Raw genomic sequence first — 23,194 nt, 5'->3', positions numbered from 1 at the left:
CCCCCAGTGTGGAAAGGCCTTAATCCATAAACTTGGTCCTTCTGTTTCAGGAAACTTAAATTGAGATTCATAATTTTTCCCTTTTGTATTTCTTTGATGCACAAATAGAGAGCCACATTTCTAATGCTAACGAGTTGACCTCAGCTCATCACGCAACAACAAATCCAAGAGGCTGAGGTTACTATGGCAACATGGTACAGCAACAAAGACAGCAGAGGCGTCCGCAAACTGTACGTTTGAGTGCGATATAGCACGAACTGAAAATACTACAGAGAAACTCAGCAACATTCCACCAAAGATGAAACACAGTGAAAGGTTTCTTTGTGCTGAACACTGTCAGTGTATCAATACACCTGAGAAATGAGACCAGCTCACTGTTACACACTGAATCGATTCAATACAACTCAATGAATGAAAAAAAGGTCTGTATTTCACTGTGTGCCTGTGTTTTAGAGGCAGAGAACAGGGCGTCTTAATTTAGTGATGCCAACATGCCCTTTTATGTTACACGTCTGGCCAAACGGCGAGTGCTGAGCTCTACAAAATGCCAACAATGGAGCCATTGTGTCCGGTAGTATATCATGTTCACTAAGCCCAACTGAAATGCCCATTGCATATAAAACATCAGGGTACACTTGCAGTATGTTGCTTGTACGTTTTATGCTGAAAAATCCAGCCAAATGGACAGGTTTCTCCTGAATTTCATTATCAAGACTACTCTAAGGTCTGTGAGATGCAACTCTAACAAGCACATTACTGACCTGTCAATCACGCAACAAAAGGAAAGTCCAGGGAAGGAGTCTGTGTCTGGAGATTTTCATGTCTGCAAGGAAACAATCCGTCACTGCTCACAAGTATTGAACCAGGAACACTGACACAAGATATTTATTTATTTTAAAAAACCATTTTAAGGTGCAATATGTAAGAATTGGCTATTTAACCAATGCAACCCTCCAGTAATATAATTTACGCCTCCAAACTTAGTGATTACACTGCTTTTTCATCATTAGGTTAATGACTTTAGCTGTCACAATTTGCTTTGTACATATTTTGTACACTGTGTCACTGAGGCTAGCTGGTTATCATGCTAACTTCAGTAGATATCGCTGCAATACAATACATAAACATCCTTGACATGCTATCAAAACTGTTTGTTCTTTTTTTTTTTTTTTACATTTCGCTCCCAGTCAATCTGGTTGTGGAAAATAGCTCATTTGCTAAACAACTCTGGACTTTCATGGGTTTTGTTTATTTATTGCCTTCAGTCTGAATTGATCAACAACAATATGTTTATTTAACATTTTTGGCAATAGTCCATGAGCAGTGGTCAGCAGTTCTCCGTGTCCATAACTACAGATGCATCACTATGTTGTGCTTCATGGATTATTCCTTACTTACACAACTTTATCCCACTTAGGAATAACTATATTACATTAGACGATCTTAGCTTGTGGCAATGCATGCACATTAGGTGAATAAATTCCCCCAGTGGACTGGACATTATTATGTGCAGGCATGTGTTCAAGATATAGCTTGCCTCAGCAAATGCCTGACACTCAGTAGCAAATTAAATTGAAATGACCAACATGGATTGCAGGACAGCATGAGCCAAGTTAAACAAGCTTTTTTATCCCTTTTATGGCAGTAATGAGTACAAAGTGGCACGTTTTGATTAACATGTAATTCAGAAGACCGTGACAACACAACTGTAACTGTGGTCTCATGACAGGGTCAGAACAAAGTTGTGTTGTGGATTTCGGCAGTTCCTCATTAAAAGTGAGTAAAGTAGCAACCAGCTCTGTTTGACAGCATCATGGCAGCATTTCCTGCCATAATATTGCAGCCACAAGACTGTGATTTCCTTCCTCTGACTTTTTAGTCTTTTTTTTTTTTTTTGTTCATCGATGCTTCCATGGCTGGTTGTATTATTTTCAGTGTATTGACTGTAATTATACAGTGTATTGACTGTGTTTGCTAACACAGCAAATCTGTGATAAGATATAGGTGTGAATGCAGACTGGCTCTTAGTCACTCTCCTCCGGTCTTACATTGCAAGAGAGTTGCGGCTGATTGCCATCGACTTTTTTTTAAGCTGATATTCTTGAAATAAATGTACTATTCGTAAAAAAAGTAAAGCTTCCGTACTTACGCAGGTGTGACAGGATCAAGAATGAGGACAGTGATAAAAGCTGTGTATGTAGCCGTATTTTGGAGAAACGATTAATGATAACTACTAATGAATAGACAGCAGAGAAGTGGATTTTGCTGCGCAAATGTTTTGGAGACTGTGGTTGTTCTGATTAATATTATTATTATTTATTTACAATTGAAGTACATTATAATTGACATGATTTCAAGCTGACTGCAGCTGCTTCACTTTACTTTGAGGACACATTTAGCATTTTATAGTTTATTGTTATAAGCTCCCCTGTACAATGAAATTCTTCCTTTGCCTTCCACAATAAATGCTGTTTTTACAATGAAAAACAGTAAGATGAATAAATTATTCCATTGCAATCAGTTCCACATCCAGTTAAGGGTTATATACATACATATTTACATATATTAAAACATATAACAAATAGACTCCTGTGCGCACAAGTGCTTCAGGGTTAATACCTCTCTTATGCTTCAGGTGCATAAAAAAATCTTAATATTATAGCTCTATGTTGTTTTTTTCAAGATAAATTGGCCAGGTGCCATGCACAAAGGTTTTTAACAACAACAAAGCAAAGAAAGCGACCCACAAAACCAAATTGCTAGCAATGCAAATGTATGATTTTTATTTTTTTTTCTGCTGATATGAGCTATCACAACCTGCAGGAAAACACTAACAACCACAACACTGTCACACTGCCAAGCCCACCTCCAGGGCGGTATACTCAAACACACACACACACACACACACACACACACAAGCTGGCATCTATATGAGAGATCAGGTCCCTGAAACCACTTCCACCGAGAAACGTGTCTGAATTAAAAGGAGAACAATCTCACGTGAAACCTGAAACTATATATAGACTTAAAAGCAAGAAATGACAGGGTAAAGCTAATCCTGTGTTTAAAATTGACTGGCAGGTAGTGTAGGTGTGTGCTGGGTAGCCAGTAATACGCAGCTGTTGGCTCCGCTGAGCCATATGAGGGTTAAACAAAACCACCACTGAGCTCTCAATGCAGCTATGCCAACTTCCACTGGAAATAAGCTATTCTGTCCATCTCTTTCTCTTCTGCAGCTCACGCACACACCCAAAACACACACACAGCTGCAAGAGAGTTGTTTTTTTTTTCTTTTAACAAAGAACGGACGAATGGACCGGTCTTGAATCTATTCACTGCTGTCCAACAACATGAGAATTGAGCTGGTTAGAAAAATTGGTCTTCCCTCTACCGCTCCTCAGTTGTCTCGACTGTCCAGCGGCAGCAGCACACCGCTCATTAAATGAGCACAAAGCCTCCTTACAGTATGAGACAGACTGCGTGCCCGACTCATTCACTTAATAAAATATCAATAACATCAGGAAGATGAGCAGCCTGTCATTTTCCTTTTTCAAAGCGCCCTGTGTGCACAGACTACAGCGTTGAATCTTGGGGCTACCAATTTGCTCTTGTCAGTCAAGTCAACCGGATGTGTGTTTTGCTTTGGTTGCTGGAGTTTTAAGTATTAGAAAAAGGTGTCACTGAGGACACCAGAACAAAACAAACATGAACTGAGAAGTAGCCAGACTATTTTTAATGACCGAAGTAGGACTGCAAGACTGTTCTACCACACAGCTTGTATGGGCTACAGCGTTTTATATAAACGTTATAATCAACTTTAAATATTATTATTGTCAGCTTACTGAATATAACCTCACATATTACATGAGTATTCTCGTGTAATGCTTTATTACTATGTTGTGTTTAAAATACATTAAAAATTGTGTGACTTATAAAGAGTGACTGTTCTGTTTTCCCGTTGCACAGTTTCCTGAACCAGTGAGACTAGATGGACACGCTTCATTGTTACTGTGCGCCTTTGTTGATCAAAACCTGAACCAGAACAAAAATTTAAAAAATTGCAATGTTTGATTGACTAACTCGGATGAATTTTAAAAAGGATTGTCAACAAAGAGGAGCCCTCAAATGATCAGATTTAAGTATTTCAGCAAAAATCCACCAGAAATCAGAGTGAAAAATAATGAGGTTCTGTAAATCTCCCATTTGTCTGCCTCACCATTCATCCACCTTGCCAAATCATTATTAGAACCTGCTGAGAATGAGCTGTCGGCTTTGCCAACGAACAAGTTTGGTGATGCCAGCTCTTGTCATGTGGAGGGAGGTTTTGCAGTAATTGCTGGTGCCATAAAAAAAAAAGTCCTCCAGCTCTAACCACGTTTTTTGGACATCAAAATGGTTTGAGACAGGATACGCAATTTTCTATCCAAGGTAACAGACTCTGTGTTCCTTGCTCGGATGCTTTGTGTGGAATTCTTTATGCAGTGAGCAGTGCTTAGAGGTAAAACGGGCTAGGTGCATACTGTATGAATATCAAAAAGCACTGATCATCGCTGTCTCAAAAGCCTTTACCCATCCACCAATTGCTTGGTAAGGGATAGTATTGTTGTACCAAAAGAGATACCAATACCTTCTCTTTTTATGTTACTTTTTGCTAAATGTGGATTAGTGGAATGAAAGTCCTTTACATTTTTTACAAATGAATTTACTGTTTCTTAAAGGAGACATATTAAGCTCATTTTCAGGTTTATACTTTTATTTTGGGTTACTACTAGAACAGGTTTACATGCTTTAATGCTCAAAAAAAACACATCAGTTTGCTGTCCAGTGCTGCAGCACCATATTCCCCTTTCATGCCTGAAACGCTCTGTTTTAGCTCCTGTCTCTTTAAGGCCCCCCCTCCTGAATACCCAGTATGAACTGATTGGTCAGCTCACACACGCCTGAACCAGCCCAACTAACAACAACAGAGCGGCTGTGCTAAATTAATTCTTGCATGCCCAAAATAGTCTTGGGGCGTTAATTATGCAAATGTATCACACAGTGAGGTTATGTGATGTCAAAAAGTCATCAAAGTCGAGCTGTGTTTTCTTTGGGAGGGAGACTTTGGTCTTTTTGACTTTCAAGACCTTACAAATATACATATATAAAACACTGAAGGAAAGAAAATGAACAAAAAAGCTATATATGTATATATTTAAAATGCAATACAAGATGCAGGCACAAAAACAAAAGCAAAAAATGATGCATATGTCCAATTTTCTAAAAGATATCACTAATAATTCAAGAGCAATTACATTAGTACGTTTTTTTTTTTAATTGACTTTCCAAATAGTAGTAATCAACTAACAATTTCAGGTCCTTCTGCTGATTATTTCAGTAAGAAGGAGCAGTGCATTGAAAAGCTTTTTTCCTGATTTTGAACATCTGTGGGATATTAGAGTGCAGGTCTTACTCATCAAGTGGTATAAATTTGAAAGGATCAGATAGCAAAGATCAGAATGTGCTCTCCGTAGATACATTTAGAGTAAATTTGTACAGCAACATGTTATCAATGGTCTGCTTTTACCTCTGTTACCCTGTGTGGCCTCAATGTCAGGATGTGTTTACAGATCAGAGAGAGAGGACAGTAGCTAGCTTGAGAAACCTTCACCTTTTCAACATCAGATGCATGAACAAGGTCAAAAGGAGAATCAGAAGAAGTTATGCTTCACTTTATACTTTAGTACCACATCTTAGACTGGCTGGGTTGGGTATAGTTGAATGACTTTAATGTGGCATAGTCCATTTTTCATAATTTCCATTTTGGAGCTAAGCTAGTGTAACCTGCTGCAGAGCTCTCCGGTTATCTTCACAAAGATCAGAAAGGCAATGTATTTTCATCATGTGCCTCGTGGTCACAGCCAATCCAAAGATCACCAGCTTAGTGTCTCCATTTCGCTGACACGCTCATCAATCTCTGCTGCTCCAAAGCCTCGACTCAGGCCACAGTTGGGTTAAAGATGAAAAATACACAGGGCAACAGTATTTTAGAGGTACTACTGTGTGTGCGCTGTTTCATTTATCTGCTTCCCTACAGCCTGAGCAGCAAACCCCTCTCATGACAGACATGATTATCCAAATTCAGCTCCGTAAATCCTTAAATACTGAAAGCAGCTTGTCTGTCTGCAACCATGCATGTGAATTATCACCTGTCATAGAGGTGACCCATTCTCTCAGAGCAGACATGTAATTTGGAAACGGCACACTTTGACAAATTAATCAACATTCTCCCTTGTGACAGAGATTTTACTGACTTTGGCTTACGCCTCAGGCTAATTTTACTGAATGACAGTCCCATGCTCATTATCTGTTTTTAGCTCACTTTCCAGTGGAGGTTTTCTCTTCTACGGTGGTACTTGATTGGATCGCAGTAACTTGTAATCCAGCATGTCTATAACATGGCAGAAGATAAATTAAAAATCCTTGGAGAGAATTGTGGGAATATTCACTGCTTTACACACTGTTGCCCAAATACTGATATTTCATTTTAAAGCTTGTGCACCATACCATAGGGAATTCTTACACAATAGACTGTAGACTGTCTTATTGGCATTTCAACCATACGTAGCTAGTACACACTGAAGACTACACAAACCTACATAAATCTACAAGTGCATGTGTGCCACAATGTACAAACAGCACAAGACCTGAGCTCTGACTGTCAAATTACCAAGACAAAGCAAGTACTTACACAGTGCAAAGTACATTACTGTCAAATAGTTGAAAATGGTATAAATGATTAAAAACTGCTCCAAATGACTTTGGAGTTTTGAGTAACAAAGCTTATTTCAGCACATTACCGCATCAGCCAAGGGATCTTAACTCATCTTCTTTCTTTCAAGATTTCAAACTGAGGAGATGGGTTTTGTCAAATTAAAATGCAGTGAATGCTTCCCATTTTAATATATTTAAAAAAAAATGTCATAAAAAGGTCACATCTGCATTGCAGGATAACTAAGCAGAAAATCAGCCCAGTCTCACGCCACAGTGTAATAGATCTGCTGATCCAACAACATGTGAGGACAACATGTGAAAGTGATGGTTTGTCTTGCCTATAGCGCTAAAACTACATGTGTGTATGGAGGTACCAGCAGGGGGTGATAATGATGAGAGCAAAACACGGACGTAGAAGAAACTGCCAGAAAGTCAGCAGAAAAAAGAGGTTGGGTTTGGATGGGCAGTCCGTTTATGGGACTTAACCTAGGTGATCTAGGACCCAGGCCCATGAGAATAACCTGAAACGGCATGTGACCCTGTTGTTTTCATAACAAGGCCAAGCCAAACACATTGAGACAGTGGACTGGTGGGTCCCTTTGAAAATATCTTATTTTGAAGAACCATTGAATTAATGTACAATTAAAAATTTGATGTAGTGTCATCTACTTGTTTCAAAAACAATATTTTTAAAAGAAAAAAAGAAGGAAACAGAGGCCACCTATAACCTTTCTTAATACAGGTATTCTGTTAACAGGTATTCTTAAGTGCGCATGAAGACGCAGCTCCTCCAAATTCTGGTACATTTCTGTTTTTTTGAGCTTTATTTGAGCTTTATTGCTGAAACACATACTGCATGTTTCAGAAATACTGTCACCATCATTGGAGAAGAAAGCGGGTGTTTTGGATTAAGAGCAGCGGACTTTGAGACCAGTAATACTAATAGTAATACTAGCATTTGATAGCTAGCATCAGAAACGCTAACAATAGCTAGTGCACAAACTGTCAACCACTTGAGGGGGCGGATGATTCAAACAACAGCGCTGTTGTAACATGAATGCAATGGAAGTGGGGAGAGGGAACGCCACATCAAGCGGCTGAATGTCATCAACAACACCTTTAAGAGACTACAAACAATAGTGAGATATTTGCTACAGCCTAAGACAGTGGCATTTTTTAATGATGTTTTTTCATTTTCATTTTCATCATTTTTCATTTAACTGATAAAAATAAATAATTTTGATCGGTGAATAATTTTTACAAGTCATTTTCACTGAGTTAATGTTAATAGGCCGTTTTTCCCACAGCCAGCATGAACAATGTCATGCAGGAGCCTGAAGACAGAAGCAGCTTAATGGAATTCAGTTATCATGAATTGTATTATTTATTTACACCTGCACTTGAGAAGGTCTTCTGTGGAAAAAAGCCTGAATGGCTTATGGGATATAATGTTTAAGTAAAAAGCTCTGCAGGTTTGAGGTCAGCAGACAGCATCACACAGTAAGCTGTCCTCTTAGCTCAAACAAGGTCACAGTTAAGTTACAGGACAGATGCTGTAAACACTCGGTCACAATGACACCGTTCAACCTCTTGCAGGCAGTGCTTATAATCCTGTTTAGTACAAATAAAGCTGTGTCTGTATTGTCTCATTGTCAACTCATCTCAATTAAAATTGATGCTGTATAAAAAAGCTCTAGATTTAGTTAAATATCTGCAAAAATTTAGCAGATGTTCACATTGAGCTACTGGTAATCATAGTACACCAGCTGAATACAAGCCTATAAAGAACATAACGCAGAATGGAGTGACCTACATATGTCGTCGGATATAAAAGAAGAATTGGCCTTCAAGGTTATCCAGTTTATCGGGCCAAAGGTTGAGCCCATTTACTGAAGCTCCGAGTGCACTGTTGATTTCCTCACAATAAAATCTGACACAGCCTACAAAAAAAAGTCTGAATGTTTTGCAGCAGATGCAGAAATGATAAACTAAACTATCCTCGGACAGCAAATAGTCAGGGGCAGTAATCTAACACAAATGCATGGTTCAAGGGTGTGGGTCAGAGGATTGAGGGTTTACTGGACTAAGGTAAATTAGCGCTTGTTGGGGAATATGAGCAGACACAAGGTATGAGAAGCTTTATGATTTTCCCAATTAGTTTCTATTTAAGGTCAGAATCGTGGCTTTGTGGAATACAAAAAAGAGGTCATGGTGGTTGAGAATTTGTCCCACTTGCCACCAGCGAGAACAGGATGTGAGGCTATGAAGGGCGGTAATGACCCCGACGGTGAACTTCTCCCTTTGATTAGTTTGTCTTTGTGAACTTAGAGAAGTCTTAGGGCAAGTTTCTATTAATAGATATTGCGTATTCAAGGTTGCACATTCACTGTGTCCAGATCATGTTAAGGTGACTTGAACAGTACTTGTTCCTGTGTTTGATTTTGTTTAAGTAGGTCACGGATAAAAAAAATAAAAAAAAAGTGAAACAAGGATGTAACTTATCATAACTCTGTTTTAATGTCCTCAAACTCTAAGATGTCTACCCAGTTGCAAGCAGCTGCTACAAAAATGGATCACAGTTGGTTGTTGAATGTAAACCAGACTTCAGAAAAATACCTGGCAATTATATTTCTGACAATCTGGGAAATCTGACAATATCTGACTAGCATTGCCTCCATGGTAATGTTGGAATCAGACAAAACTGCTGGCATAGATGTGGTACAACAGCAGGAACAGTCTAACCCGGCATCAACACCATAACAAGTCAGAATTCTGACAGACATATCATGTATGAGGATGACAAATACTGTCAAAACCTAATATGTCTCCATTTACAGACATTTTTATGTAGTGATTCAGTCGCTTCTGTCAAGTATTAATATTTAATTTACCTTATTTTGCCCTTCAAAATCACTCATATCAGGAAATAAAAAGGATAAAAAACAGTTTCGCAGAAGCAGAGGAATATAAATTCTAACTTTTGGCGGCTGTTAACAACATGGCTACTGCTGACAGCCTGGCTACTGTCCAAAACAAAAAACAACTGTGAGAATCCCAATTTGACATAGAAACCCTGATGTCAGTGCTATGAAAAGGCACAGTAAAACACTTGGTTGTGTTAATAAGTAGGTAGGCTTTGTTACTTGGCGATCTAGAGGAAAGAATGTCAGTTTTGAACCGTCCCAAGTCCTGTTGGTAATGCGGGAACGGACTTTGACACAACACCAGCACTCTCCATCGTGCAAATGCCCTTCTGTTCACTCTTGTGTATATCACTCTCCCTCTTCGCCATCTTTTAAAGTGTATTTTCAGCAGTTGTTCCAGTTGTTCCACCGTTACCTGGGGATAGCAACCAGGGAAGACAATGCCTCTTCCTGTTTTGGTTGCACAATGGAAGAACCACTTACTTTGTGCCGTAATTCGTCTTTTGTTTTGAGCATAGTGAAAGTAGGGTTTATAGGGAACCAATGTATATGCGGATGGTGTCATTTTTTTGACAGCCATTACGCTGTGCAAACGATAATTACTTCAGAATGAAAAGTTGAAGCATGAAAGTTGCCAGGTTCCCACTATATAAAAACATCTTGTCTTTGTAAAATGTTAAAATGACTCAGGAATGTAACTACCAATAACAAATCTAAACTTTAATAATTGGATGTAAGTGGCTTTTCTAATATACTGTACAGTTACTACTGTATACTCTGTCATGGAAAGTCTTTTCTGTACTGAATGTCTTGTAGTGACTGATTACAATCTTTACTTTGAAAGAAGCATATGTCTCAGTGATGATGAGCGTTGGGAAGAAAAACACAGACTGGATCAATACAAACAGACTTACAGTAGAAGTCAGCTGCTGTATGTACTGTATGATACACTCTGAGATGCATTTTATTTAGGCAGCTCATCTGTAAGGGTCACTCACTGCACACACTCCTCTTTCCCCAAGAAACGGTCTCTTTCAAGAAAATCTGAAATCAAACACTCAGTAAATGCAGTGCTGATCCTTAGTCATTTTAGTAGCGATTTCAAATCAGGACCACTTAATTGCACTCATCATAACACAAATACTTTGGGAATATCAGCGACGTAAATGTGGTCATAACAGCAATAAAATGAACATCTTGACTAACTGTCACTCTCCAGTATATCAAAACTAACATTGTCAACACTAATTGATGTGTTTTGACTGATGCAAATGAATGGATTCTTTTCAAAATAATGAATGAATAATTAGTCATAATTAAGCATGCTAACAAGCACTGATTTATTAACTGATTTCTCCATACCGGCTTCGTCAGTGTTCACTGCATGCCAGGCTTTGCTTTAATGAGGTTGTCTGTCCCAATCAGTGTCAAGCCATTCCTGTAGAGGGAAAGAAAAGTCAAATATTAAACTTTCAGTGCTCTTTTGACGCTATACCTCTCTTACACAGTCCTGCACAGTGTCATAATAAAGCAGTGATGTAGAGGGGACACTCCTGATAACGATTAAAAGTCAAGGAGTGATGCAGCTATAAGAATTAGTTTCTACAGCAGTGGTAGTAGTGGGAGTGCAACCTTGTCCTTGTAAAGAGTATCAATGTTTGCACGTGCACCATTTTTTTTAACAGTAAGACACATTGGGTATCATTATCTCTACCAAGGAGGTTATGTTTTCACCTGTGTCTCTTTGTTTTTTTCAGTAGGATTACACAAAAACTGCCATATCGATTTCCAAAAAACTTCGATCTGGATAAAGGAACAGATCCAGGATATTTTTTCTCATTTTCTTTATCATTGCAAGAAGGGTGTTTTCCCGACATTTTTGTTAATTTCTCAGTGAATAATGAACGGATGTTGATGAGAAAAATCAGGCGTAATTAGGTGACTGAGGGAGTACAAAAGAAGACTGTTGGGCCTTGTCGGAGGTAAACGCTCCACTGAGTGCCATTCTGGTTTGCAATATTATTACATGTGTTCTTGGATTGCTATGCTTATAGCAAGTCACTGATACTGCAGTTATGCAAAAAACTCAACAACACTTTAATCGTTAGGCCAGTGGTTCCCAAAGTGTGGGTCATGGCACGCTGGTGGACCACGAAGGTACTGCAGGCGGGCCGCAATTTATGATTAAAAGTGTATATTTAAAAAGTAGAATGAATTGACAAAACAAAGGAGCTAAATCACATGTTATCGAAATTTTTGTCTGACCTATTTTTAGGCAGTGTTCTGATGATCAGAGTTGTTTAGGCCGAGTCATTGGCTGCCTTAGACAATGAACAGCACGGTAAATGTCCTTCACAGATTTGTAAAGGCTAATGTAAGGGGAAACAAATAGAAAGAAAGGCTCTCTGCAAAGAAAGGGGTGGCAACAATGAGCCGGATCGATGTGGCCATCAAGTCCAAGCTTAAGCTTTTTGTCTTTCCAACTACAGGAAATACAGTTGAGTAGTAGAGGCCTCCACAGAGGTACATTGTAGTACAGTTTTTGTAGAGATGTACAATCCTATATGTGAAACTGTCAAGTGGAGGCATCCAGAAGAACTCAATACACGCAATAACTAGAGGAAGTTTTAGAAGATAAATTGACACAATCTGGATTCAGTGATATCATATACAAAACCATTTTTCGCTTGTTGACCTATTTCTTAGCTACTTTATGTATTATTCCTTTTTTCTATAATGGGCTACATTCCTCCTAACACTTCATTGTGGAAGTATTTTAAGGACAGACATCGTTTTTCCTCGATATCTGAACACACACACACACAAACACGCATGCATGCACATGAAATAGAAAATGGAGCGAGTGACATATACTTTGTAGTGGCATTTGTTCAAGAACAATGAAACTCATTGCAGTCCCACTTAGGTGTGACTGGACATATTTCTTTTTTTGTGGTGTCTTTTGTTCCATATCCATAAATAACTGAGACCACCTTGTGTTTGAAGTCAGATACATGCAAAACATGTTAATAAGCTGTAAGCCATACATCCGGATGTGGTCTCCCTCAGTAGCTAATTAAAAAGACATCTTTTTGATCTCATAATAGCCCTGCTGCCAGGGTAAACAAAGCAAGTGACAATGACACAATAATGGATTTTTTGCATTTCAAGAGAAGATACAACTTCAATACCCCATCTATTTTTGACTGTTTTGTTTAGCAGGATCTTTAGGTATTATGTTTTTTGAAACACCTCAAACTCTGAGAACCTTATAGGGATTGTTTAGTATGAAAAGCTCTTCTATTGTCCCTGCAGAGTCCAGAGATGAGAAAGAAAAAAATAGAAAAGTTACATCGCTGTGGGGAATAGGGGCTACTTCTGGAATTCGAAAGTAACTCGCAATAAACTTGTGAAAAGAAACACGTCAAACTGAGTTTATAAAGAATATTATACGTTTCATGGTCAGATCACCCATTTTGTCTGTGTGTATATAAGCCCATTTATTTTACAATACCTGGTAGCTTCACATTCAACACTTTGGGTCTATGTATTCATGACGCTGTCAAAATGGGCTTTACATTTTATTTCACAACATTATAGTGCAAGGAAATTGAATTTCAAGAATTGGATTTATATAATGACATCTCAGTCGGGGTTATCCAGGAGAATAGGGGATATTATTCTACACTAACCAAAAGAGTCACTGTAATGAAATTGATTGTAGCGGTAAATGACAATAAAGTCCAATGTAACAGAGAGAAACATGGCAACAAGACTCTGAAGGCGAGCTGTGGGCGATGTTGGTGAATAATATATATTCATACCTTATGTTTCAGTTACTCTGTAATCTCACTGATGCGCTGTGAAGCACTTAGACGTCACAGTAGAAATGACAGTAGAAAGGTCCTCTTTGTTCAGCCATTAGTAATTGTTTATTCCTTGGCTGAGACGTCAGGACACAGCAGCGTCATTGGTTGCTGCAGTAACCTGATGATCTCGCGTGATCTCGCGATACAGCATATCCAGCTACCTCGCACGGTAAACGGCTTCAGGTAACCATGGAGACATGTCTTGTGTTAGCCAAACGCTTGTCCTACAACTGCGCATTTGTTTGTTTTTTTGTTTTTATAACACCTTTAGAGTTACGTGCTTGTTTTTAATGATTAAATAAGATACGTTTCTTTTCAGTGTAACGTTGAAAACCATTCGGGGTAATGTAACAGCCTCGCTATCCACCATATTTTAACAGTTGTCGTCACATAATTTCTTCTAACGGTGACCTGACGTCAAAATGTTCAGGAATAATTATCAGGTAACCTAGCTTGGCTTTCTACTCTTTAAAGGCCCTGCTCATTGTAAACAACACGTCATTAATACTCCGTTTAGGCTAATATGAGCTTTAGCCTGATGTGACACTAGCTGCAGGCTAACTGATCAAAGCTATACTCATGTTGTGTCGCAGGGTGGAGCTGTGGTAGAAATCTTCAGTGGACAGGGAAACGACCCAGTAGCAAAATGGAAACTTAGCGGAGGGCCGTCAGCCATACATAAGGTGAGTTTTCACAGCTGCTCGTTTACCTAAGCCCATTATTATGGTGCTTAAACAAGCTTATTATTACACACAGTCAAATTTAATTATCTTGCATATCATCTGAGTAAAGCTAGCACACAGGGTCTGGATAGATAGCAATCCAGTAAACATCATACAGTACTTGTTGTTTATTTGATTTTCTTTTTTGGTCTTACCACAGAGATGAATCAACCTGTAATGAAATACATTATTTAATACTGTACAAGCAGGGCCGTAGCCAGGATTTTTGAAATACCGAGGTCAACATTCGGCAGGTCCCCCCCCCCCCCCCCCGGAAAAAAACAAAACAAACACACAGTACCATGTTGCTGATGAAACATTTATTTTAGTGTGTCTTTGTATGAATGCGTTGCTGTAATCGTAAAATAAATATATATAAAACTATAACTGAAGTATTTGAGTGTGTGTGTGTGTGTGTGGTGTTGCTGCCTCACAAAAAACTACAACTAAGATGATTTGTAACTATACATTAAGTGTTTGGTATAGGCTACGGTGAGTGAGTGAGTGAGTGAGTGAGTGAGAGAGAGAAAGAGAGAGACACAGAGAGAGAGAGAGACAGACACAACCATTATTGCTATGATATAATATTGTTGTTGTTTTTCATTTCTTTATTTTATGTATTATTATTATTATCATCATCATTTCATATGAACTGTATATATATATTTTTCATTATATATAACAACTTGTAACTGCCTAATGACACCCAATCTGTGTATAAGAGAGAGACAGCACTTCATCAGCACACACACACACAGGGTATACAGTACAAATGCATATATACTTTTTTATTTTATTTTATTATTTATTTTTTTATTTTATTTGTATATATTTGATTCTGTGAGTTGTATTTGTTTTGTTTCTTTGATTCTTGATGCTTTGGCAACATAGTTCTCATAACATTCATGCCAATAAAGCGAATTTGAATTTGAGAGAGAGAGAACGAGAGAGAGAGAGTGGAGATCCTGCTCAGGCTTCTTAGCATCTCTACTGGCTCTCTGTTGCATCTGTAGGCTCGTTCGCTATTTTTCTCATTCTCTCAGCTTATTACAATTCTCACCTTTCCTCCTCTTTGCCTGATCATCCTCTGCCTTTCTTGCTGCAACACATGATAACTTGGATTGATGCAGCCTCTTACCACTACGTTGCATCTTTGCTCCGATTCATTTAATTGCCGTTCTAAAAATAGACCTGCAGTCACGTCGCGATTTACTTTCGGTTTTAATGAAACGAAAAAAGTACCGAGGACATGACCTCGGTGTCCTCAATGGTGGCTACGGCCCTGTGTACAAGTTCCCATGGGTGCCATCCTTATTGTTATGAAAAGTAACCAAAGTTTGAGTAAAAGTAAAGAATAGGAGTAGACCGATGGTTGGCTTTGGCCAATTATCAGGCTGAAATTCAGCATTTTCCGATTATCCGTATCTGTGATTTTTCTTTCAGCTTCTTCTTCCGTGCTAAATATCAGTTTTTGATTTCTTCTAATCAGTATCGGTACCCAGGGGTGGTTCCTCATATGGGCAATAGTCTTGCATTTCTATAGCGCTTTTCCCAGTCTACTGACAGTTCAAAGCGCTTTACAATACTTGCCACATTCACCCATTCACACAGACATTCATACACTGATGGCAGAGGCTGCCATGCAAGGCACCAACTGCTCATCAGGAGCAATTTGGGGTTCAGTATCTTGCTCAAGGACACTTCGACATGTAGCTGAGGGGAGCTGGGATTCGAACCACTGACCTTTTGATTACTAGACAACCCGTTCTACCTCCTGAGCTACAGCCGCGGGACTTGTAGGTGAAGGTTCACCCAGGGCGTCATGCAAGCTAGGACTCGCCACTGTCGGTACCGGCCCTGAAAGAAGACCCCTATTAAAGATAACGCCTTATAATATTAGTTTGGTGAAAGTCACCTATGAACACTATCTTAGGCTACCTGAGTAAAAGTCTTAAAGTATCTGTTTATAAATGTACTTAAGTATCAAAAGGAATTTACTGGCAATACATGTACTCAAGTATTTAAAGTAGAGGTAAAAGTAAATGAAACATACATTTGTATGTACATATCTACTGTACACTATTAATCAGTATTTAGTTTTTTTAATTTGAAAGTTATCAGATAAATTTAGTGGTAAAAAAAGTATAATATTTTTCTCCAAAATGTGGTGGAGTAGAAATATAAAGTGACAGATCAGTGTAAACTAATAAAATACGGTAGAATTCATGTTGTCATTGAATTGCATTATCAGAGAAAACTTTATGTGATTATTATTTAGCTCTGTCCAGAAGCGCTGCACTGTAACAATGGCCGGCATTTTATCTGCCCTTGCAGATAATGGATGTTTATTATGTCATAGATCTGTTCTTGACACCCATACTTTCAATTTGCACTCATTGTCAACAGTGTGACAACACTGGTCATGTTTAGCAAGGACTTACTTTTAACAAGGCCTCTTCTTTATTATGTCTTCCCAATAGGAGTTTAATAAAGAAGTCAAAGGATTTGTTTACTGTCTGGAGGGTAGCAGCCAGACGGTCAAGATGCAAATGCCAGAGAATGGGAAAATGTCACGTAAGTCACGACCATGCTTGCACCCATTTTAAAATGATACTTTAAATTTTATTAGCCATTGACTTCTTTGCCCGATTTCTTGTAGTTGGGCTTCTCCAAAGATTCTTGGTCCTTCAAGTGAATATTCCTCAGCGAAAAGATTTTTCTATTGAGCTTGTGTAAGTACAATTACGTTTTGGTTTTTTTGTACTTTATATATGCCAACTCACCTTGAACATTTGTGAGGGCTGTTGTGGCTTTTCAATAAAGGTTTAATTGTGGTTGATTAAGAAATTCCATTGGTATTATTGAGCCACAATGTAGTTGCCGCAATGATGTTCAATAGAATAAATAAGCATTTTCTTACATAATAGAATAAGTAACAGTATAACACACAGTAAAATGCAGAGAATAATCATTGTATCACAATACATTCCCCTCAGACCACTGAACAGATTAGTAAAAGGCAGCCTGTTTACATTTAGTGGGAAAAACCCCCTGAGCCTCCTGAAAAACTGAGTGCATCATATCAGCAATGATTGTTATATAATTGTTTGAATAACCATTTGTGATAAGGTATTGTTGAGCTATTTGCTACAAAGAAAGCTTTTATCTTGCCAGCCACAGTAAATTCTACAAGGTTAAATACAAAGAAATATGCCTAATTTGAAAAACATAGCATATTTTGTGGATGCTTATTGATTTTCCTACATTTTGTCACCAGAGATAGAATTCACCAAAGTTCTAATGAGCAATGAAACCCAGTTTGTGCAATCCAGAGTATATTCAAAGTCATTCTTGTACTCAAAACTCTTCATGTGTGAATCAAATTAATGGTAATTTATTAGAGACACAGGCTGAGGTATGCTGTATAGGGAATGCTGTTTAGATTCATGGGAACTGTATAGAAAATAAAACTAGGAAGACATACTATAAGAAGTTGAAACAATCAAAATGAGATTAGTTGCCGACTATTTTGATTCTTAATTAATCGTTAAAGTCATTGTTTTTCAATGAAAAATGTCAAACATTTGCTAGTTCCAGCGTCCTAAATGCAAGGATTCTTGCATTGGGTTTTGGGCTGTTGGTTGGAAAACAAAAGCGAATTGAATTGTCTCACTATAAAGTTACTTACCTACTTATAAACTCACGCACTACACCATTAAAGAATATTGTTTCCACTGTTCTTTCATAAGAGAGTGTCGTGACAGCGGATTTCACAGAACAAGAGTAAAGGAAACAAAACACCTTGAAGAGCTTACTGAAGAGACCAATAAAGTTGCATTCTATGGTCAGGATTTCTTAGTGACACCAAAGATGTTGGTGATAATTTATGCTCTGTTCTGTTGTCTGTTATTCACAGGATAACTGATTCAGAGCACCTGAAAAGAAGACTTCACTTATCAACAGTGCATAAAGAAGTGTCTGTCACTCTTTTACATGCAAAAATACCTTTTGTGGGACTAAAACGTAATATTGTGAGTGTATAACCTATCCTTGACAAATTAATCTAGCATTTGCTTTCAGCTATGTACTTTTGTATTGTATCTCTGCGGGATCTTTGTACAACAAAATCATATTGTTTCTCTTGTCTCAGTGGACTACTTTGTGCATCGACCTTGTTTCATTCACCGGTGAACTGTTCAAAGGGTTTTTGACGCTGGATGTCATCACTTTGTTCGCTACCTGTAAAGTCCGCAGAATCTTCACCATGAAAACAGAGCCAGCCGGAATGTTGAATGACGGTAATGGAGTTCATGACACATAAATGATGAATGTCAAATTAGTTTTATGAGCTGATCCTAAAAGTCCCCGCTGTGACTGGTGATTAAAGACATACAATAGTTAGTTGCCATTGAAGCAAATCATTGGCCTTCACTTTTTGGAGAATTGTTGTGACAGAGGTGAATTTATATGAAATTGTGAGCATGTGCAGAGAGAGATAGACAGAGACAAACAGTTGGCTGTTTTCTGGGGTAGCTGGCTTACAGCTCAGCTGGTGTTTTTGTTTAATTCAGATATGGCTCAGCAGTGCAAACAGCTGCACTCAGTCGTGGCTACTCAGTGCACACCTACACTACATACCAGTAAAGACAGCTTGTCATTTTGTATTTTTCTGATGATCAAAGTGCTACTTATTTTGTGTGATGTTATGTTGTTATGATGTGTTTCTGTTTATTCTATTGATCAGGATAAATCTGAGTTTGTTTTCATTTTAATCCAGATATGTTTCTCAGCGGAGATGGTCTCATGGACCTAATCCCTCGCAGTTGCCAGTTCCCACCAGATGTCTGTCATGTCACCCAGGTGTTGAACATGGAGAATGTGCAGAAGGCAGATATGAGGGCTGGACTACTGAGCTCTGACTGTGGTACGTAAGAGCAAATCACGGGATTGTAAATTGATCTGTAAACAGTGGTGCAGAATAACTAGGAACATTTACTCAAGTACTTTACAACAATTTTGAGATACTACATTTCCCTGAAAGCTTTAGTCAGTAGTTCCAGATTAAAAATATTTGTCCAAAATATAATGAACTCATAAATGTTGATGTATTATTATGCGGTAGACTACCCAGCTGTGTAAGTAATTACAATTAGCCTAACCTTCGCCAGCTGCAACATTTAAGTGATGCGTCCACATTAATGCATCCATAGCTATAATCCAACGAAAACGATGTATTAATGTATATGTATTATCATACATTAGGCTGGGCAGCCTAATGTATTATAACACATCAAAATGTATGAGATGATAATATATGATTCTAAAATGGGCTTTTCTGCATAATGAATACTTTTGGTACTTTGAATTTTTTAATGCTAATACTTTTGTACTTTTTGAATTCAGGATTTTTACTTCAGCACTGTCACTACTTTTACTTCAAACCCTTACGGGCCAAGCATATATATAGACATACACTAAAAAATATTACGTAATGTATGAAAAATACAGTCTATTACATGGAAGGATTACATTTTGATTATACATTGGTAATATATTCTCATATGTTTTTAAAAATATATTATTTAAGATGTATGTCGCATATATTGATAGATCATTTTATATTTGGAAATGTACATTTTTGTTTACACTATATGAAATATATATGTATATATTTAGTATAGTTGTCAATATATAGAGAATGTGTCATTTAATTTTTTTTAAAAACCAAAGAAGATTGTTAAATATATACTTCAATACATACAAAGATTTTAAATTGGGTTTGTGGGCAGGGATACCTGAAAATTTATTTTCTCTTTTACTGCATGAACAGGGGGAGGAGAGACATGGATTACTGACCAAACACTATAACAGTGATTGCTGATGGAATATAGAACTATTTAACACTTATTTTAACAGCGCTTAATGCAGCTTTAATGCTACAGAAAACAATAACAAAAAACACAAAATATAGTGGAAACAATGACCCCCACACCTAAAGCCTGGTCAAGAAATAATGGTCTTCCAGTTTTGGTCTGGAAGAACTTAACTCCCCTGCACAAACTTGGAACACTGAATGCAAGCCAGGCCTTGTCGCCAACATTAGTGCCTGACCTCACTAATGCTCTTGTGTATAAATGGGAGCAAATCATAATAATGCAATACAATAAACTTTATTTATATAGCAACAAAACGGAGTTTACAAAGTGCTTTGACAGACAAGCAAAAGCAGAAAACTCAGGAAGACAATATTACAGAATAAACACTCAACAGTCACGGAAACACAAGGAAGCCTAGACTAAGGTGAAGTTAAAACAAGAAGGCAAACACAAAGAGTAAAACACAAAATGTCAGTATGAGTCATTACAAGCAGAAGGAATAAAAGCACTAAAATAAAATCACAGAAAAAAAGAGCCATGCAGAAAAATAGATAAATAAAAGAATAAGATGATAAAAAGACGACATCAGATCAGAGGAATTAAAAACTGATAAATAGATTAAGAACAGTAAAAAGAATTAAATATAATAAATGAATTAACAATAAACAAATAAAAGCAATAAGGGATGGTAAGAAAAAGAAGACATCGCATGAGGGAAAATTAGAAACAGATAGACTAGGAAGACAAAAAGTCAAAGCCAAAACTTCCAAAACTTGTTAAAAGCCCTCGAAGAAGAGGGAAGGCTAGCATAGCATCATTTTAATAACCACTGGTTTGGAATGAGATGTTAAAGTGTAATATTCAGGCGTCCACATAATTTTCTCCTTTAAGCTTATCTCTCCTCGTATGCGTAACAGCAGGTTCATAGTCTTTGTTGTTCTCAGGTTAATTTATGACAGGAGTACTGCAGGCGTGAATTTAAACATTTACACACAATAGCAGCCATAATCTACCAATAAAGCGGTAAATATACACACAGAGAAAATGCTTTCTACCAAGAGACTGTGATAATAACCGTTTTGTTATCCTTGTGCGAAAATCCTGTGGTCCTCATTTTTGTGTTCATTTGCACCTCACCTGTTTCTCAGAGAGCTGCAATTATCTGCTCGTATAAAAAGACATGCACCAGTAATCCAGTTCCGCCGCCTCTGTGGCCTTTTTTATCAGCGCTTATTTATTTGTTCTGACAGCTGTCTAAGTCATGTTGAGTCAACCGGCAATGCCCATAGAAAGAGAAACAAGAAATAGCTTTCATAATTAGCATCTGCATTATTAGCATAACATTCCTAATCATAATTAAAACGATTGCTATTAAAGTGGGCATACAATTTAACTGTGACAGAGTTGCTTGGTGAATATTGTTGCTTCAGTACCCAATCTGTCAGAAACTGTTAAAAGGAAGCTTACAGCCAGTTCTGTCACATAGCAACAAACAAACAGTGATAATCTCATACACCAAAGGCATTCTGGCATCAAATATTTTTTAAGTCTGTCAACTATCATATATATCATTGTATTCCTTACAACTAACACATTATTTTTTATGTGCTGCAGCAGATTTAAAGCACACTGAAATTGAGTCAGCCCTAAACCTTGGTCATTTTCTGTGTGGTGAATATGCGGCATCAAAGGACTTTTTCCCTTTCCTCACCCTAAGTAGATCCAACTCTGCTCTGCCTGTATCATCTGTACGATCCTGCATGTTTTGTGGAATGGAAGTGTCTGCTCCCTCTGATGAGGATCAGAGAGGAAGTGCGTTTTGCTGTTAGCTTCAGCGGAGGTGGTCCTAATGAGTCCTGGCACGGATACTGCGGGGTCAGGTCATGACTCCTGCTGAAACCCGTATTTTTGCATGATGATATGGAGCAGATTGATAGATTAAAATAAAACATCAACTCAGTAAGTTCAGCAGTAGAGTCTAATTTATATTCAACCACCATAGGTTGTAATTCAGCTCGCAGAATCATGTGTAAAACATCATTAATACTGAACTGACACAAGCAGTTCAGCAGCTGGACCTGATATAGGATTTATGTAATCTCTGCCTGTTTGTATTTGCAATGTTCTGCAACACAGCTCAAAAACATACTCCAGTGTATGAAGAAGGCATGTTTTTAAAGTTTTATATTCACAGCAAAAAAAGTGACTTTCAAAGGGCTTTGTGGCCAGTGGAGAAGCTGCTTCTCACTGATCTTAAAAAATGCTGTTCTGAGTCCTTCACACTGAACTGACTGCACGCCTGCATATTTCATTTGAACTGTGTGACTCTTGTAAATCTGAAGCATAACCTCGGGAAGTTGCGGTGGCTAATTGATCATTAACGTGATTGACAATAAGGAAATTGCTTAAAATTTGATGGCCTACTTGCCAGGTATTGGAGGTCCAAGGATTTAGTATTATTGTGCCACAAGTCAAGTATAGTCTTTTTTTTTTAATCTAGAATATGCATCAGCATAAGATGTATTAAAAATCCTCAAGGAAATCAACTATGGTCAATGATTAATGGGGATTTCTTTGCAGTTCCTGATCTGTCGGCCACTGCCAGATCAACCAGTCATCGGAGAACCAGGCCTCAGGGTGTTTCACACACAGCCTCAGGTTCACGGGTTTCAGGGCCACCCTCTCAAACTGGAAGAAAAAGCAGTGCAGCCTTAGTTGGGATTGATAGAAGTGTACCCTTTATCTCAAATACGGTAAACGCTTGTTTCCCCTTAATAAAATATATCCCTCTGAATGATTTGAACCATCATGTCATAAAGTACTGTAAGTTCAAAACAGAATTTGTTTTTCTCCTTTCGCTGTGCCCCACAGGGATCCGTGGCCAGTAGAAAGAACCAACAAATTACCGCAGAAAGTCGAAGCGTTGCCAACCTGAGTAGGAGCTTATTACACGGGGAACCCTCCCACATTCTTCTTGAGGGTAAATTTGAATAAAAGTTCAGAGTTGTTGTTTTATCTAGTATGCTTTTTACATCTAAACATGCCCGGTC

At 38.0% G+C, this 23,194-nt stretch overlaps 1 protein-coding gene and 1 long non-coding RNA gene across 4 annotated transcripts in view; one reads left to right on the top strand and one right to left on the bottom strand.

The window, feature by feature from the left end:
• Positions 1 to 766: 766 nt before the first annotated feature.
• LOC311254331 lies at positions 767 to 13,648 on the bottom strand. 2 transcript variants are annotated; one of them, XR_014622236.1, is made up of 3 exons: positions 13,502 to 13,648; positions 11,040 to 11,115; positions 767 to 823 (listed from the first exon to the last, which is right to left on the bottom strand). It is a non-coding gene; the product is annotated as an uncharacterized lncRNA (long non-coding RNA). The 2 variants fall into 2 exon arrangements; XR_014622237.1 differs by lacking the exon at positions 767 to 823 and adding an exon at positions 10,564 to 10,721.
• A 67-nt stretch (positions 13,649 to 13,715) lies between these two features.
• cfap20dc (CFAP20 domain containing) overlaps positions 13,716 to 23,194 on the top strand; it is a 39,599-nt gene continuing 30,120 nt past the window's right edge. For both annotated transcript variants that reach the window (XM_084349576.1, XM_084349575.1), the window contains exons 1-9: positions 13,716 to 13,989; positions 14,140 to 14,229; positions 16,749 to 16,842; positions 16,928 to 17,000; positions 18,185 to 18,299; positions 18,419 to 18,566; positions 19,046 to 19,192; positions 22,725 to 22,897; positions 23,016 to 23,124. In XM_084349576.1, the coding sequence (XP_084205702.1) occupies positions 13,969 to 13,989; positions 14,140 to 14,229; positions 16,749 to 16,842; positions 16,928 to 17,000; positions 18,185 to 18,299; positions 18,419 to 18,566; positions 19,046 to 19,192; positions 22,725 to 22,897; positions 23,016 to 23,124 (970 nt within the window). In that variant the 5' untranslated portion in view covers positions 13,716 to 13,968. The remainder of the gene's footprint in view (positions 13,990 to 14,139; positions 14,230 to 16,748; positions 16,843 to 16,927; positions 17,001 to 18,184; positions 18,300 to 18,418; positions 18,567 to 19,045; positions 19,193 to 22,724; positions 22,898 to 23,015; positions 23,125 to 23,194) is intronic.

Source organism: Pagrus pagrus (genome assembly GCF_965226575.1).
Source record: "Pagrus pagrus genome assembly, chromosome: 3".
Classification (NCBI taxonomy): domain Eukaryota; kingdom Metazoa; phylum Chordata; class Actinopteri; order Spariformes; family Sparidae; genus Pagrus; species Pagrus pagrus.
This window is presented reverse-complemented; position numbering and strand designations above follow the sequence as displayed.